Source organism: Mandrillus leucophaeus, unplaced genomic scaffold (genome assembly GCF_000951045.1).
Source record: "Mandrillus leucophaeus isolate KB7577 unplaced genomic scaffold, Mleu.le_1.0 Scaffold296, whole genome shotgun sequence".
Classification (NCBI taxonomy): Eukaryota; Metazoa; Chordata; class Mammalia; order Primates; family Cercopithecidae; genus Mandrillus; species Mandrillus leucophaeus.
Window position 1 is genome coordinate 2,515,212 of NW_012103098.1, and position 18,082 is coordinate 2,533,293.

General features: G+C 42.7%; 2 protein-coding genes across 4 annotated transcripts; one reads left to right on the forward strand and one right to left on the reverse strand.

The window, feature by feature from the left end:
* GLT8D1 (glycosyltransferase 8 domain containing 1) lies at positions 1 to 9,205 on the forward strand. 2 transcript variants are annotated; one of them, XM_011986214.1, is made up of 11 exons: positions 1 to 183; positions 677 to 905; positions 3,100 to 3,152; positions 3,237 to 3,335; positions 5,667 to 5,880; positions 7,056 to 7,173; positions 7,396 to 7,480; positions 7,678 to 7,790; positions 8,136 to 8,302; positions 8,413 to 8,525; positions 8,678 to 9,205. In XM_011986214.1, the coding sequence occupies exons 3-11, from the start codon at positions 3,137 to 3,139 to the stop codon at positions 8,866 to 8,868; spliced, it is 1,116 nt and encodes a 371-aa protein (XP_011841604.1). In that variant the 5' UTR covers positions 1 to 183; positions 677 to 905; positions 3,100 to 3,136; the 3' UTR covers positions 8,869 to 9,205. The 2 variants fall into 2 exon arrangements, with proteins under 2 accessions (XP_011841604.1, XP_011841603.1); XM_011986213.1 differs by lacking the exon at positions 677 to 905.
* On the reverse strand, positions 9,198 to 18,082 carry GNL3 (guanine nucleotide binding protein-like 3 (nucleolar)). Of its 2 annotated transcripts, none has more exons than XM_011986211.1 (15): positions 17,943 to 18,082; positions 17,160 to 17,218; positions 16,611 to 16,748; positions 16,377 to 16,490; positions 15,788 to 15,871; positions 14,804 to 14,936; positions 13,288 to 13,400; positions 12,918 to 13,044; positions 12,059 to 12,146; positions 10,665 to 10,839; positions 10,385 to 10,527; positions 10,170 to 10,306; positions 9,907 to 10,082; positions 9,605 to 9,671; positions 9,198 to 9,510 (listed from the first exon to the last, which is right to left on the reverse strand). In XM_011986211.1, the coding sequence occupies exons 2-15, from the start codon at positions 17,193 to 17,195 to the stop codon at positions 9,428 to 9,430; spliced, it is 1,614 nt and encodes a 537-aa protein (XP_011841601.1). In that variant the 5' UTR covers positions 17,196 to 17,218; positions 17,943 to 18,082; the 3' UTR covers positions 9,198 to 9,427. The 2 variants fall into 2 exon arrangements, with proteins under 2 accessions (XP_011841601.1, XP_011841600.1); XM_011986210.1 differs by having other exon boundaries at positions 17,893 to 18,078.

Below are 18,082 nucleotides of genomic sequence, written 5' to 3' on the forward strand. Positions count from 1 at the left end.
GCGGCGCGGGCGCTGAGCTGGCAGGGCGGGCCGGGGCTGCATCCCCATCTCCTCCATCGCCTGCAGTAAAGGCGGCCGCGGCGAGCCTTTGAGGGGAACGACTTGTCGGAGCCCTAAGCAGGGGTATCTCTGAGCCTGGCGGGATCCCCGGAGCGTCGCATCACTTTCCGATCACTTCAAAGTGTAAGGGGGGCCCTACTGACCCTTGCAATTTAGGGGGCTACCCTAGGCGGCATCCACAAGAGAGAGAATTTCCTTGGAGAGGGGACCTCGGTCCTCGGTTGTCCCTCTCACCCGCGTGGAGAGTCCCTCATCTGGGGGCTCCCGAACTCGGCCCTCTCACATTCTGGCCGACTTTACTGACCCTCACAGACCCAGGCTGGGCCGTCCTGATAGAGGCCAGCCACAGGTTCACTCAGCCTCTCTTTCAAGGCTGGTGTATGTCTAAATCGTAGACCCTCCTCTGTTACCGTGAGCCAGGTGGGATGCTCACGTTTTGGAGAGAAACCGTTCTGAGGAACCCGGGCTTCTGGGTCCCAGCTGGCTCTCCGGCCCCCAGGTTATGTACTCAGGGTTAGCCACAGATAGTGAGATTCTAGGCACTCCCGGGATAGGGTGGGACTGCTGTCCTCATTGATGCAACCAGCAAATATTCACGGCACCTTGTTTGTGCCAGACAACGGACCGAGGACACGGTTGTTACCAAGACCAGGCTGTTGCCTTGGAAGAGCCCAGAGCGTGTCAAGGGAGATAGCCACATCACGCCAGAAATACATGACAGCTGGATTAGCTCTGGGAGAGGGAGGCGCAGATGTGGGAGTTCAGGGGAGGTGCAGCTCAACGTGGAGTTTGGAGGAGGCTACCTTGACTTCTGAAAGCCAAGTGGGAGCCAGCCAGATGAAAGGGTAGGAGAAAGTGTATGTATATCCTCAGTGCCCTTTCATCCTTGCACGTGGCAGAGACCAAACAGTAAAATGCAGACACCTTTGACACTTTTCTGACCTCAGAAGGAGTCAGGACGTGTAGAAGGCAGAATGAGGGATGGGCAAGAGTTTATTCCTGTTTCCTTCCCATGCTCTGTATTTCTTGGTGTGATTGAACAGACTTTCTGATGTGTGTATAAATAGATACATCTTTGTGTGGTCTTTTTTTTTTTTTTTTTCTTGAGATGAAGGCTCGCTCTGTCACCCAGGCTGGAGTGCAGTGGTGCGATCGTGGCTCACTGCAACCTCTGCCTCCTGGATTCAAGTGATTGCCCTGCCACAGCCTCCTGAGTAGCTGAGATTACAGGCATGCGCCACCAAGCCCGGCTAATTTTTGTGTTTTTAGTAGAGGTGGGTTTCACTGTGTTGGCCAGACTCGTCTCAAACGCCTGGCCAGTGTGGTCTTTTTTTTTTTTTTTTTTTTGTATCCACGGTTTTGTATTCTTGGATTCAACCAACCACGGATTGAAATTACAGATACAGAGGGCTGACTCTAATATGCCGTTTTACATAAGGGACTTGACCATTCGTGAATTTTTGTATACATGGGGAGTCCTGGAGCCAATCCCCGACTGATACTGAGGACCAACTGTGTTGCTAATCAAATCGTACACAATTGTATACTCTAACGAAAATGTAGTTACAGATCCAGGGTCTATAGTAAGGGTTAAAAGGTGGGTTCACAATATCTTGGTTGGTAAAATGTCTTTAAGGAAACATTTTACCAAGAGCTTGTTGAAGGAATTTATTTTTTAAATAAATTTAGTTCCACCTACTATCTTGTTTCCACTGAATTGTTTTGAAAAGGTGAAGGTCAGATGAGCTGAGGAGGACCAACCAGGACAGTGTGACAATTAGACACCACCTTCTTAAGAGATGAATAGCTAGCTAACAGAGATGGTTTTTGGGAATAGCACCTTAAATGTTTTTTTGGCGGGGCGCAGTGGCTCACGCCTGTAAGCTCAGCACTTTGGGAGGCTTGAGGTGGGCAGATCATGAGGTCAGGAGTTCGAGACTAGTCTGGCCAACATGGTGAAACCCCATCTCTACTAAAAATACAAAAATTAGCTGGGCATGGTGGTGCACGCCTGTAATCCCAGCTATTGGGAAGGCTGAGGCAGGAGACTCGCTTGAATGTGGGAGGCAGAGGTTGCAGTGAGCTGAGATCGTGCCACTGCACTCCAGCCTGGGTGACAGAATGAGACTCCGTTTAAAAAAATAAACTAAAATAAACATTTTTTTGTTTTTGCTAGTTACGATGGCTAGAAATGCACTCCAAACTTTTGATATCGATTGGATTTTGTGAACTTTTGTAACTTTTTCTCTGCTGTGGGTTTGTCAAGTGAATTTGGATAATATTCTTTTCTCTGAGGACACTCATGTTAAAGGTGAATGGGATACAACTCTGAACAGGCATGTTTTTACTGATGAGGCTAAGACCTCAGGTTACTTGGTCATAGACAACCTGAATCCATGTCTACTTTAGGAATTTTAAGTAGAAACTTAATTCTGTTATGTTATTTTTTATTTTAAAATGGAGTCTCACTCTGTTGCCCAGGCTAGAGTGCAATGGCACGATCTCGGCTCACTGCAACCTCTCTTACCCAGGTTCAAGTGATTCTCCTGCCTCAGCCTCTTGAGCAGCTGGGATTACAGGCCCCTGCCACTGCGCCTGGCTAATTTTTTTTGCAGTTTTTAGTAGAGACGAGGTTTCACCATCTTGACCAGGCTAGTCTTGAACTCCTGACCTCGTGATCCACTTCCCCCCTCCCCCCGGCCTCCCAAAGTGCTGGGATTATAGGCATTGAGCCACCGTGCCTGGCTGAAACTTAATTCTTAAATTTTTTTTTGCTTTTCATCTTGTGATGTATAATATACAAGACTAAGCTTATGTATTTCTCCAGCTTTTTAAAAGTTTTTTATTAATGACTACCACAAAAATTTCAGATCCGAAATTGGGTTCTTGGAAACTGTTAACTCAAAATGAGTTTCTTGCAGAATACCATATATGCCTCCTGTTTCTTCCTGAATTAAAAAAAAAAAAAAAAAGTGTTAGGGCATTTTGATGTCCCTTCTCATGTACTTACTGACTTTGGGGGCTTGTTTTGTTTTGTAGGGTTAATAACTGCTAATTTATATGACAGAAGAAAAAGATGTCATTCCGTAAAGGTATGCTCTTTCTACAAGTTAACTTGTTTTTATACCTGGTGAAAGATAAAGAGGTATAACGTAGGTTTTCCCTATCTATTTCAGTAAACATCATCATCTTGGTCCTGGCTGTTGCTCTCTTCTTACTGGTTTTGCACCATAACTTCCTCAGCTTGAGCAGTTTGTTAAGGAATGAGGTTACAGGTATGGGAACATTTACTAATAATGCCTTAGAATCTGTTGAGGACCTGGTATTCTCTGTGTTGCACATCCTAAGTTGTTCTTCTTCTGGTAGTACTAGCAGTTGTTTGTTAAGGGTTTGATCTGACAGAATATTCCTTTTCACTAAATCGGAGGCCTTAGGAGAGCCTCTGAGGGCTGCCATCTGTTCATATGTCAGCAGGACAGGGCTTCAGAAAGTGAGGGCAGACAAGTGTCCTTGGTGTTTGATGCCTGCTGTAGTCACTAGAGTGTCAGTCTAGTTACTTTCCTTCAGCTGTGCAGCTGCATCAGTGGGACTGTAGCAATAAAAGTTTTGTCAAGTGATTTTTAAAAATCACTGTGTTGTATAATGCATTGCACAATATATTGAATTAGTTGTTCATACTGTTCTCCCTTGGTATTGAGGAATGTTTGAGGCTCGAGTGTTTGTCAAAAATCATTTTTGGATTGCCACCCACCACAGTTGACCAGAGTGAGAGACTATAATAGCTTTCTCCTGACTTTCACGGAGTGCTCTGATAGCATGTTTTATCATGTGTATATATGTATGATACATATAAAGTAATGCATGTTCCTAGTAGGAAAGTTTATAAAAAAGAGAACAGCGGCCAGGAGCAGTGGCTCACGCCTGTAATCCCAACACTTTGGGAGGCCGAGGTGGGCGCCTCACAAGGTCAAGAGATGGAGACCGTCTCAGCACTTTGGGAGGCTGTGGGCAGATCATGAGGTCAGGAGTACAAGACCAGCCTGGCCAACATGGTGAAACCGTGTCTCTACTAAAAATACAAACATTTGCTGGGCGTGGTGGTATGCACCTGTAGTCCCAGCTACTCGGGAGGCTGAGGCAGGAGAATCGCTTGAACCCAGGAGGCGGAGGTAGCAGTGAGCCAAGATCACGCCACTGCACTCAAGCCTGGTGACAGACTGAGTCTTCGTCTCAAAAAAAAAAAAAAAAAGAGACAACAGTATTCAAGCTCCATGAAGGCAGTTTGTGTACTGTTTTATCTTCTGTGCCTATGGATGGTGGCTGATACCTATAGCTGTTCAATAAATATTGGTTGAATGATTTCATTGCCTAAAGGTAACTTATTACATTTTTGGCTTAGTACCTTCCAGTTTTTTCCTACACATCTTTTTTCTGTACAGTTGAGATTGTACTATATATAAACTGTACATTATGTGTTTTTCTGTATATCATAAGCATGTCACTGTGATGGTAGAAACTCTTCATACATAATTTTAATGTCTATTAATTTGTTTCCACAGGATAACATCTTGTGGTACAACAGTTTTAAGACTTTTTGGTGGCAGCCCTACAATAGGAAATACATTACATGTAGCACATGTACATACATATGTATTTACTTATTGGCTGTCTATCAGAAAGTTAGGGATGTTTTATTCATGGCTGTAACCCCAGTGCCTAGATACTGCCTGGCACATAGTAAATACCAGGGTTCAATGAGGAATGAAAAAAAAAAAAAAAAAGGCAAGAATGTATATAGGACAGTACTTGCAGTTTCCTTGTGTGATACACTGTATTTTCTTTGGTATTCTAAATCAGTTTTCTTTTTTTGTAAGATGGAATTTTCCTCTTGCTTCCCAGGCTGGAGTGCAATGGCATGATCTCGGCTCACTACAACCTCTACCTCCCGAGTTCAAGCGATTCTCCTGCCTCAGTCTCCCAAGTAGCTGGGATTACAGGCATTCACCATTACACCTGGCTCATTTTGTATTTTTAGTAGAGACAGGGTTTCACCATGTTGGTCAGGCTGGTCTTGAACTCCTGACCTCAGGTGATCCACCTGCCTCAGCTTCCCTAAGTGCTGGATTACAGACGTGACCCACCACACCCGGCCTCTACTTCAGTTTTCTATTGCAATCCAGAAACTTTTCTGTATAAATTGATTGTGACTCACTCAATTGGTTTCATGCCTACTTGTGATTTGTGACTTAAAAAATATTTAGTTTGCTGCTATGTTTTCACAATTTAAATAAAATTCTTTCTTTTGATTATATTTCAGATTTTGTCCTTAGGGAAACTCTTGATACAAATTGCCACAATACATTCTAACAGGTTCTGTTATTTTCCTACCAGTAGTGTATCAAAGTGCTGTCGGCCTATTTTAAAAAATGCTTCCTCCATTTTTCCAAAAGCTTGTTTACTTACAGGGAAAGTTTCAGGGCTATATGCTTCAGTTTAATGGGGGAGAATGAGGTAAATCAGAACCATAATCCTTACCTTCCCTTTTTCCATGTCTTGGACTCAAAAGCCCATGAGATTGTATCACAGTGCCTTCCTTGTGTTTTCAGATTCAGGAATTGTGGGGCCTCAACCTATAGACTTTGTTCCAAATGCTCTCCGATATGCAGTAGATGGGAGACAAGAGGAGATTCCTGTGGTCATCGCTGCATCTGAAGACAGGCTTGGGGGGGCCATCGCAGCCATAAACAGCATTCAGCACAACACTCGCTCCAATGTGATTTTCTACATTGTTACTCTCAACAATACAGCAGACCATCTCCGGTGAGCTCTGCTTATGTGATTCTGCTTCTAGAGGATGATCTAGAGCAGGCCAGCTGCCAATCCAGGAACTGTTTTTCTGTGGTTTGTATGTTGTTTTATACAATTGAAATTGTACCACCGATAAACTGTACAACTGACATATTTTTTTAGGATTGTATTATGAGCTTATCCCCATAATAGGAGAAGTGATACAAGAAGCTCATGCCAGGAAGTCAGTCAACTGTCACTCTGCACTGTTAACCCCACCTGACGTTGTTTTGGTAATAATACTTTCTCAGTGAAGGCAGCAGTAAATGTTGATTTATAAGTTACAGGTTCCTTATTTCATGGACATGTTCTGAGCAGCTCTGGTCTAGAGTGGGAAGGGACTTAGCAACAATGGCAGGGTAGTGTTGTGAAGCTGATCACAGGCTGATAACAGGTCCTGATCCAAATCTTGACTTTCCCCAGAGTGATCTGGGGAAATTTGGATAGTCCAATCCGTTTTGAAAATGAACTAAGACTTACAAAACTTACTCCAAATTTGTTGGTCTAACAAATTAACCAGTTGTCAAATTTCTAAAACGTTTTCGTCCTTATGGCCTTCTCCATGGTTCATACTTAGTTTTTGAAGCTGTAAATTCTGAACCCATTTAAAATACAGAAACAGAAGCTGTATAAAAATAGACTACAGAAATAACACTAAGTACCCACAAAACGCTGATTTGAAACTGACCTAGAAAAAATGTGCAGTACTCCTTTAGCAAACACTTTTTTCTTACAGGTAGTGCCTCAGACTTGAGTGGTGGAATTACTCAGTGAATTAACAAGTCAGTCTGTAGATAAGAGATTACTCTGTTGGTAATTAGCATTCGCTACCATCACTTTGACGTCTTTTCTTCACCAGTGTATTTATTGGGTTAAGAGTTGGATGGTCTAGGTGGTGACGAAATGTTCTTAATTCTGTACTGTATTTTTCTAGAGTAGTTTTAGTGTTATAAGATAATTACTATATAATCTTGGTTCAGGGAGGGACGTTCGTGGGAATAACCATCACTTCAGACGAGGAAACCAAAGCTCAGAGATAAAAGGAGCTTGTAAACACCTATTTGGTCCATAGGGTTTCTTTTGCATTATTCCCTTATTGGTTTGGAGACATTATTTGAAACTAAAATTTAGTGTTTTATCTTCATCAGGTCCTGGCTCAACAGTGATTCCCTGAAAAGTATCAGATACAAAATTGTCAATTTTGACCCTAAACTTTTGGAAGGGAAAGTAAAGGAGGATCCTGACCAGGGGGAATCCATGAAACCTGTGAGTTCCATGCATCCTTCTTTGTACTTGGCAGTATTAGGAAATATGGAATACTTGGGTGTCTGTGGATATAGTGCAGGTAGTTTCCTGGGGACCAAGCCTGGGTGGTTCTAAGAGTCCTTTCTTCTCCTGAATGGGTACTGAAAGCATCCTAGGAGTTTCTATGTAAATAAAAGCACAGCCAGTGCAGTATCCTATGCCAATTATTCTTTCCTTTTCCAGTTAACCTTTGCAAGGTTCTACTTGCCAATTCTGGTTCCCAGCGCAAAGAAGGCCATATACATGGATGATGATGTAATTGTGCAAGGTATCAAAAATGTTACCATGAGTGCTATTCTCCACCCAGATTGAGTACAATTGCTAAATAAAACAATGGGCTACAGTGGGCTATAGTGGTTGTTTTATTTATGGTCTTCTATAAAAGGTCACCACAGGGAGAAGTGGGAGTAACAGGGAACTCTCAAGGCAACTGAAATGTAAATCTTAACATCTTGTCTATTTCAGGTGATATTCTTGCCCTTTATAATACACCACTGAAGCCAGGACATGCAGCTGCATTTTCAGAAGATTGTGATTCGGCCTCTACTAAAGTTGTCATCCGTGGAGCAGGAAACCAGGTAAATTGCTTACCACACATCCCTCTTCCTACAATATCGTTTATTGGGAAGAGGTTGCAAATTCAGGGAACTCTTTTGCTGCAATTTACACTCACTCCCTAATCATTTCATCACAAAACTCAAGCCTGCTTTTCTGTAGACTTCTTCATGGACTTGACAGCCTAATTGTTCTTCTTGAACATCTGGTTTAATATGTCAACATCTAGGTTCCTATTCTAACTTGGAATTTCAAGTATCTATTATCTAATCTGAAGAAGTCATGGTTTAACAGCTGTTTTCTCTATTGGCTATAAAATTGTATCTATTGTTTGAAGCAGTAAATACATATGTCCTATCTGTTTTTAGTACAATTACATTGGCTATCTTGACTATAAAAAGGAAAGAATTCGTAAGCTTTCCATGAAAGCCAGCACTTGCTCATTTAATCCTGGAGTTTTTGTTGCAAACCTGACAGAATGGAAACGACAGAATATAACTAACCAACTGGAAAAATGGATGAAACTCAATGTAGAGTAAGTATGTAACTGGCCGAGCTGTGAAAAACTGTTGTATTTCAATTCCGGGAGTTGTGACTAACAGGAGTTAGTACTTTTCACTAACATTTGTTTTCTGTCCCACCAAGAGAGGGATTGTATAGCAGAACCCTGGCTGGTAGCATCACAACACCTCCTCTGCTTATCGTATTTTATCAACAGCACTCTACCATCGATCCTATGTGGAATGTCCGCCACCTTGGTAAGTAGAATTAACCAGTGGCATAAGCTAGTAAAAAGAATTGGTATCTAAAGAACTATCCTCAGGGATGGGGTATATTCTTTGTTTCCCTTAAGTTTTCTGCACAATTTCACATGGCACAATGATGTGCCTATTTTTGTCTCAAATATAAGGTTCCAGTGCTGGAAAACGATATTCACCTCAGTTTGTAAAGGCTGCCAAATTACTCCATTGGAATGGACATTTTAAGCCATGGGGAAGGACTGCTTCATATACTGATGTTTGGGAAAAATGGTATATTCCAGACCCAACAGGCAAATTCAACCTAATCCGAAGATATACCGAGATCTCAAACATAAAGTGAAACAGAATTTAAACTATAAGCATTTCTCAGGAAGTCCTGGAAGATGGCATGTATGCAAAGTAACAGTTGCTAGGCTTCAATGCCTATCGTAGCAAGCCATGGAAAAAGGTGTGTCAGCTGGGTAAAGATGACAAACTGCCCTGTCTGGAAGTCAGCTTCCCAGACAGACTATAGACTATAAATATGTCTCCATCTGCCTTACCAAGTGTTTTCTTACTACACTGCTGAATGACTGGAAAGAAGAACAGATATAGCTAGTTCAGCTAGCTGGTACAGATAATTCAAAACTGCTGTTGTAACCTGTGGCCTGATCTGTAAATAAAACAACATTTTTCAATAGGTATCGTATTTTTTTATTCCAGATAACTACTTCCACTCACAATGAGGTGAATTGTCTTTTTATAGAATTTAGGGATTCCAAATTGCCTGGTTTTAATACAATACATATTCACAAAATTTACACAGCTCATGCATACCATAACTTACACACATTATACACAGAAGTTTAGCAGTCTGCTTAGAATGTTAAAAAAAACTCATAAAAAAAGACATGGTTCTGTTATACATAATCTGTACTGAAGTCATAAGCATCATCGTCTTCAATCATTTTATCCAAGATAAAAGACCTTGTAGACTGTTCACCTATATTGCAGGAAAATAAAAAGAGATTTTCAAAAAGTCAAAGTGATTCTACACCATGCTGCTTTGTTAGAAGAACTCCTTTTGCCTGCCTCACCTGCTGTAGACTCCTCAGACAGTGCCTCCCCTGTCTCTTCTGCAGCAAACATGCCTGAGCTCTTTTCCTGTGTGACAAAGAAAAATGGTACTGGATTAGTAGCCCTTGTCTTGCTCATTTAATCCAAGTAGTTATGTACCTGAAAAAATTAACTCTTGGAGGTACATATAACGGGATGTGTAAAATTAAGGCTAACGGATCACAAGCCTCAAATATTTCCTATCTTCAGTTCTTTCCCATTATGTATTATAATGCTAGAAAACTCACTTCAGTTTTAAACAACTCATGGAGGACACACTTACATCAAGTTCTTCATCAATAATTTCCTGATCACTGTCTTTGTCATCCTCCTTCTCCTCCTGCTTCCTTTCTTTCCGTTTTGGCAATTCTTCATGTATGTCCTTTTCTTCTATTATTCCATTTGTCAGACCAGAAGACTGGAAAAGGATGCTACTGGCCAAATGAGGACCCTTGATGGCTGGGGAAGAAACAAAGCCCATGTAAACAGTTAAGACCTCTATTGGCCTGTCAACTGATGAAGACAGCAGTGACACACAATTCTCACCTTTTATGGTCTGTGCATTGTTCTTTTCCAGTTCTTCCAGATTGAAGTCCCTTTTCATGTCTACCACAATACTCTCATTAAAATATGGAGGAGGAGTCCAAGATGTAGGGGTATGGCAATAGTAAGCTAATGAGGCACTGATATTAAAAATAAGATGTGTCAAAAGGAGGTTTATTCTAGTGGTCACCAAAATGCCAACAGAAAAGAAAGCTTACCCTGTCCACTCAGACCACAGCAGTTTGGCAGCACCTTCAACATTTGGGATTCCACCTTTTTGGTGCATACCTCTTCTCTGAGCAAGCATAGTAAAAAATTCCAGAGAATTCCTGTAGCCTGGGACAGTATATTTCAGTACTACCTTAAAAAACAAACAAAAAAAAGAACTGTCCTTCATCTGACACATCAGTACTTTAAAAAACTTCCAAAATTTTTCTACTGAAAATGCTTATGATGAAAGAAAATGGCTCCAAGGAGTTCATGAGAAGGGGTTTTTACCTGTCGAGCATCAGCCTGGGCAAGGATGGCACTGGCAGCCTCCATCGGTTTTACTACTTCAATACTTGCTGGACTTCGCAGAGCAAGTGCAGAGGAGGAATTAAGTGGAGATACGATGAAGCTTGGACTATCTATGATTGTGATCTGTTTGTCCAAGGGGACAACTTGCATGCTCCTGAAAGAAGAGAGATGGAATTGATGGGGGCATTGGTTTATTTGGAAGGTAAGAGAACATGAAGCTCAGAGTTGGATTGAACAGACTCAGCACAGTCAGTCAGATCCAGTTTATCATCATTTGCTTCACATTTATCTAAAACTGTAACAGCATACCCAACTGTTCTAAAGAGAAACACTGCATGTTACAGCTTATATGTTTACATCACCCAAAACACATGCTACTTCCTTTGCTATAAATACGCCACCTTCTGGCCGGGTGCGGTGGCTCATGCCTGTAATCCCAGCACTCTGGGAGGCTGAGGCGGGTGGATCACTTGAGGTCAGGAGTTCGAGACCAGCCTGGCCAACATGGTGAAAGTGCTGTCTACTAAAAATACAAAAATTAGCCGGGTGCCTGTGATCCCAGCTACTCAGGAGGCTGAGGTTGCAGTGAGCCAAGATAGCACCACTCCAGCCTGGGAGACAGAGACTCCGTCTCAAGAAAAAAAAGATCTAGGGCACGGTAGCTCATGCCACCCAACGAAAGTGTAATCCCAACACTTTGTGAGGCCTAGGCAGGTGGATCACTTAAGGCCAGGAGTTTGAGACTAGCCTGGGCAACACAGTGAAACCCCATCTCTACTAAAAATACAAAAACTAGCCAGGTGTGGTGGCAGCCTTCTAGCTGGCAAATTTCTATTAATTTCTCAAGGCCAGGTTCAAACATCACTTCCTCTGAGGGAGCTTTCCTCTCTATCTATTTGCTTAACTTGTCTTTCAAACTGAATTGTGGGCAGCTGTCCCACTTCAATCAGTTTTTCTCCAAGCCTAGCACTGGCTTAAATCTCTTCTTTCACCAAAAGCTTTAAAAAAAATTAGGCCAGGCGCAGTGGCTTGACCTGTAATCCCAGCACTTTGGGAGGCCGAGGCGGGCAGATCAGCTGAGGTCAGGACTTCAAGACCAGCCTAACCAACATGGAGAAACCCGTCTCTACTAAAAATACAAAATTAGCCAGGTGTGGGGGCACATGCCTGTAATCCCAGCCGCTCGGGAGGCTGAGGCAGGAAAATCGCTTGAACCTGAGAGGTAGAGGTTGCAGTGAGCCGAGACTGCACCATTGCACTCCAGCCTGGACAACAAGAGCGAAACTGTCTCAAAAAAAAAATCACCTTCCTTGAGATAACTAAAATAAAAGTGTGTCACCAGTAATATTACAATTATGGACACCTCCATTTACCTTGTAAGCCCCATGGATACACCAACATTACACATCTGTTCTTGTTTTAAGCTATTGATAATGCTGCTTTTCCCCACATTTGGGAAACCTACAAATAAATGGGAAATCCAGATATAAAAAGCATTATATGTTGGCACTCATGAAATTTTCACTGCCTAATTTTCCATTTCCCTGATGTTTAGGGCAAGATCAGAGTTGGATCTGTGTCTTCACTTCAATACTAAGGCCAATTTTAGTTTCTTCATTTTTTGCACAAGTAATGAAAAGGCAGGAAAATACTGTAAATTCAAACAAACCAAGAGCTTTTAGAAACCAGCTTCCTATAGTAATCAGTTCCAACAAAAAACCTGAATCTGGAGCAGTTGTGTAAGTTTTCTTTTTTTCTTTTCTCTTGAGATGAGTCTCTGTCGCCCAGGCTGGAGTGCAGTGGCACCATCTGGGCTCACTGCAAGCTCCGCCTCCCGGGCCATTCTCTTGCCTCAGCCTCCCCAGTAGCTGGGATGACAGGCAACCACCACCACGCCCGGCTAACTTTTTGTACTTTTAGTAGATGGGGTTTCACCGTGTAAGCCACGATGGTCTCAATCTCCTGACCTCGTCACCCACCCGCTTTGGTCTCCCAAAGTGCTGGGATTACAGGCGTGAGCCACCGTGCCCGGCCAACAGTTGTGTACGTTTTTTTCTTTAAATTGTGTGTGGTTATGTGCTTTTAGTAAGATATAGGCAAGAAGCTAGTATTTGAGTGAGCCTTTTACTTGACAACAACTCCATACACTGCTGCTTGGGCACTTGGAGAGCTGGCTAAACTTCTTAACTATTTCAACAATTAAAAAGTAAAAAGTAATGAACTGAAACTCACCAATTACTCCAACCTGAATGGCTTTGCCGCAAGTCTCCTGAAAACTTACAAGAAGTTTCCAAAGGCCCTCTTTCCCAAAGCAGACTTCACTTCTGAATGGAGCAGCATTCTTCTTTGCCTTCACACGCTAAAATTCCAAATAGTTGAATTATTCTGGCAACTTACCTGAAAAATCATTTTAACAAACCCCAAGCAATCAGGCTCTAGAGCCCAGCTCTTAAACTAACTACACTGCCTTTCAGATTATCTCTGGCTGAAATCAGAGTTAGATCTTGTAATTTTTCATTTATTTAAATCAAGATTTTGTACACTCATCATATTTCAACCAAAATCTGAAAGAACCACGTATCTTACTACTAATAAAGGATACCTTGGTTATCTTCCCTTTATCCTTCGGTTTTGTTGAGGCTCTGAACACCACTGTTGGCAATTCTTTCTTCAAATAATTTAGCCAGCTCTCCAAATTCTCCTTTGGTACCAGATCTGATAGGAATTAGAAACAAGACATTTGCGGCCAGGCGCGGTGACTCACGCCTGTAATCCCAGCACTTTGGGAGGCTGAGACGGGCGGATCACGAGGTCAGGAGATCGAGACCATCCTGGCTAACACAGTGAAACCCCGTCTCTACTAAAAATACAAAAAAATTAGCTGGGCGTGGTGGTGGGCGCCTGTAGTCCCAGCTACTAGGGAGGATGAGGCAGGAGAATGGCGTGAACCCAAGAGGCGGAGCTTGCAGTGAGCCGAGATTGTGCCATTGCACTCCAGCCTGGGTGACAGACTCCGTCTCAACAAAAAAAGAGAAGTAAGACATTTGCTCCAATTTCACTATTTTGTTGAGATGCATTTCAAAATCTGGCAACTATGGATTTTACTCTGGTTTACATTTTCCCAGTCTTTTCAAAAGGATTTAACTAGAAAATCAGGGCAGGGCAAGCTCCCCTACCATGCCGCCTGTATCTTAACAGAGCTCAGCATCTACACTTCTCTATTTCAATTCCCTTTGTATTGCTCACTCAAAAATTTCAGGACAGACTCAACGTCTCGATTACAAACCTACTAACTCTAGAGCTATGTTTCCAGAATTTACCTTTAGCTAGCAGCCAATTGTTTCTTTTATTCATTCTTTTTTTTTTTTTTTTTTTTTTTGAGACAGAATCTTGCTGTTGCCCAGGCTGGAGTGCAGTGGCATGATATTGGCTCACTGCAACCTCCGCCTCCCGGGTTCAAGCAATTCTCCTGCCTCAGCCTCCCAAGTAGCTGGGACTACAAGTGCCTGCCATCATGCCCGGCTAATATTTGTATTTTAGTAGAGATGGGGTTTCGCCATGTTGGCCAGGCTTTTCTCGAACTCCTGGCCTCAAGTGATCTGCCTGCTTCAGCCTTCCAAACAGCCAATTGTTTCTTAACCCCAAAAATAATTTTAGATTTCATTCCCATTTTCTGCTTTGTAATTCTCTGTTCTGGGTTTTCTTGTTCCTGCTGTTGAAACTCAGATGCATAATTATGCATTTCATTTAAATATTTTGTCACATACGTTCCAATTTATTTCACTCTTGAACTAATACCCGACATTGTGTAGGTGTGGGGAATTTGTCACACTGTCATCACTTCCTAGATGAAATATACTACACTTAACTGGGTATAACAGCTTACACTCTTATTTAAAAGACAGTAAATACTGAATGGCAAAAGAACAGTAGAAACCAGTTGAGTCAGTTGTAAAAATCACCTCCTCCCCACTGACTAGCACTGTCTCTGGCAAAGTGCACATACTTTGGCTGTGCTGAGGTCAGAGTTGGATCTAATCAGTCTTCAGTGACTATTAGACTGTATCCTCATACCTCACCAATGTACATGGAAGACAAAGGGTACCCTCTTTACCCACCTGATTTATTCAATATAAGTACCAGCTTTTTCTGTCCACTCTGGACAATGGCCTCTTCTACCTGAGGACATCTGCAACCAAGAGGATCTCTGGCATCCAACACCTCTAGGACAACATCGGAGGCTTCAATCACCTATTAAGTAAAAAATAACCAGAACGACATCCCTTGCTCTGGTAATACCTTCAACAAGAGAGTACTGACATTATCCATTTGGCAACAGGGTGAGCTCAGAGTTGGATCTCATGTCTTCACTTTGATATGAAGAATGTTGACCCTCATCATTTCTCACACAGGAAAGTAAAACATAGGCCTCTGATTAAGATGGATTTCAAAAATGAAAATATCCCTGTCTTTGAATCCTCCCATAGTGAATTATGTAGTTTGGTAGGTCCCTCTGGCCTTGCCAAAAGCTGCTGAGGGGCAGTCAGGTTCTATCCACGGGGGAGTGAGCTTGGGAAAATGGATGTTGGGGATGGGAGTGCTGGAGAGCAGCTACACCAAGGAGACAGTACCCTCTTGTCCTCTTTCACTTAGGTTTCAACAGAGTACTTTAGAGACCCTTAGTCTGACATTGCTTACTCCAATGTACTTTTCTCAATCTCAACACTATGTCAACATTTTTTTTAAAAATGTTGTAAATCATGCTTACAGGCAGAACCAGTTTTGTGCAAATATTTAGAACCAAAGAAACTATTTGTCAGGTAAACATAGCAGGAAAGGCATTAAACAGCGTAAGTTAGAGTCGAGTCACGAAATGATTTGTTGGTGGAAGGTGGGAGGGAGAGGATCAGGAAAGGTAACTAATTGGTACTAGGCTTAATACCTGGGTGATGAAATAATCTGTACAACAAACCCCCACGACACAAGTTTACCTGTGTAACAAACCTGCACATGTACCCTTGATCTTAAAAGGTTAAAAAAAAAATGACTTGAGTCTTTTGAACCTCATTACTACTGTCAGACACTGACCTAGGCTAAGATACCTTTTTAAGTTCTTGGCAGTACAGCTTCTTTGAATTCTGTTTTCCTGACTTGGCTTTGTTCTCAGTTTTGCAAAGCCCAAATGCCTAGAGGATAAAGGGGGAAAGGACACAAAATTAGAAGTAGAGCAGTTGTAACCTCTATCTCCATTTTCCACAGCTGAGTAGCAGCACTTGCAGTTGTTAAATAGGTAAGATGGAGTCTGAACTCAGTTGTCTTCCTCCCAAGAAGCTCAGCAGCCTGTAGATGTGCTTTTATTTCTGCACCAGAACTCATCTCTCAGCCAGGTGCAACAGCCCACACCTGTAATACCAGAAACTGGTAGGCTGAGGTGGGTGGATCACTTGAGTCCAAGAGTTTGAGACCAGCCTTGGCAATATAGTGAAAGCCCGTGTCTACTAAAAAAAATTAGCCAGGCATGATGGTGTGCTTCTGTAGTCCCAGCTCCTCAGAGACTGAGGTGGTAAGACTGCTTGAGCCTGGGTGGTCGAGGTTGCAGTGAGCTGTGATTGTGCCACTGCACTCAGGCCCAAGCAACAAAAACAAAATCAAAACCCCTGATCTCTTATTCATAAAGAGACCTAATCATACCTTTTCCATAGGTTCCACATTTGATGGCTTAATATCAGGATTAGTTTCAAGTTTTCTTTTCTTTCCTAGTTCCTTCTGCCTGTCAAGTTTCTGCTGCTGTTTTAGTTCTTCAAGCTGTGTCAGAGCCGTAAGGGAAATAGATGAACCAGTGACTAGTGTTGTTACCTTACTCTGAAAAATATCACACATAACACACTATACCACTCATTGAAAATTCTGGCTAACATAACTTACCCTCTGTTTCCTTAGCTCAGCTTCCCTAAGAAGAGCCTCCTTAAAGGGAGCACTGTTTGGAACTCCTGGGTCTTTCCTAGGCTTCTTGTGACCCCGCTTTTTAGCCTCCTTCCTTAATTTTCGATGATGTTCTCGAACCTATTAAAGAGATTTTGTCTGCTTACAAAAATATCTTTATACTTAAGCAGAATTCAAGTGAGAAACCAATCTGGCTGCAATTTAGTTATGCCTATAAAATGTAATAGGAAAATGGAGCTTTAGTTGGAATCTTACAAAGTAATGCATAGGTAAGTATAAAACAGTAAGAAAATGTAACTAGAAGGCTCTCTATGCAGAGATCAACATGTTGAACAAATTTAGAGACTTATCACCAAATCACTGCACTTTCTCACAGCTGCACTCCTGATGCCTAAGAGCTCATGCCCATGGTCAGTCTATCCAATGCCATTTCCCGAAACCAAATCATATTAACCCATACTTTCCCGCAAAGGAACAAGGCAAAATCAGTTTAGCAGTGTTTAGTATAGCTCTCTCAAGCACTACACTTACCTTTTTTTGGATTTTATACCGCTTATGGCAGGTCATGCGTTTACTTGCTTTCTTTAACTCTACAAAGAAACATCACAAATCTGTTAACGCAAATGATTAGTTCTGGGTTAACGCACTATGGAGTTATATCCTTTTCTCGTGTTATTGGCTGCCAAACCTAACGTTAAGACTAATGCAAAATGCCTAATGCAAACATACATGCCACTTTCAAATACCAGAGAATTAGATTCAGTAGATCCAGAACGGAGTCCAAGTTCCCTGCACCTACTCTTACAATATCAGAATGGGATCATACACAGCAGCGTGTAGGAGCGTTTATGAGACCCAAAACGACAGCCACTTTGTGTCAAACAGCACGAATCATAAGGCGGGAGAGGAACACTGAGTCTGGGAGGCGATTCTCAGCTCTCACCTGGGCCAGCCTGCACGTGGCCACGGAAAGGAAGATATTGGGCCTGAAACCTGGCTCAGAAGCTGCTTTCTTACGAAAATCTAGCCTAGTCTTTCCCACCCTCTGCCCGTCTTGGTTCCACAGAATGAGCCCGCGCGGTTAACATGATCGCCGTAGGGACTTCCAACTCTCGGTCCTACGAGGAAATAGGGCCAAGGCCTACGCGTAGGCTCTCACCCCTATATCAGCAGAGACAAAGCCGTAGCCGTAAAAGAGCGTCGTGAAGGCTGCAGCAACTTCCAAACATGGGTCCCTCCACGCCCGCTTCCCGACCCCACTTACTAGGCCGCTTCATGTTGGCTGTAGAAAGCGGCACGAGCACGACACCCTGCCTCCACTAGCGCCACGTGTGAAGTGAAGCCACTGACGAGCGTCACGCACTTACGCTGCCGCCGTAAAGTGCGTCACCGCCTCTCTGCGTGCGCGCGCACGCAGTGTCGCGCGGAGCAGGGATCGCTTGGCGGCCGCGGGA

Coding starts and splice junctions, on each gene's coding strand:
- GLT8D1 (XM_011986214.1), top strand. Junction 5,881..7,055: donor AATACAGCAGACCATCTCCG/GTGAGCTCTGCT, acceptor TATCTTCATCAG/GTCCTGGCTCAACAGTGATT. Junction 7,481..7,677: donor TGATGATGTAATTGTGCAAG/GTATCAAAAATG, acceptor TGTCTATTTCAG/GTGATATTCTTGCCCTTTAT.
- GNL3 (XM_011986210.1), bottom strand. Junction 15,872..16,376: donor ATGTGGAACCTATGGAAAAG/GTATGATTAGGT, acceptor TTTATCCTCTAG/GCATTTGGGCTTTGCAAAAC. Junction 10,840..12,058: donor GTATCCATGGGGCTTACAAG/GTAAATGGAGGT, acceptor CTCTTCTTTCAG/GAGCATGCAAGTTGTCCCCT.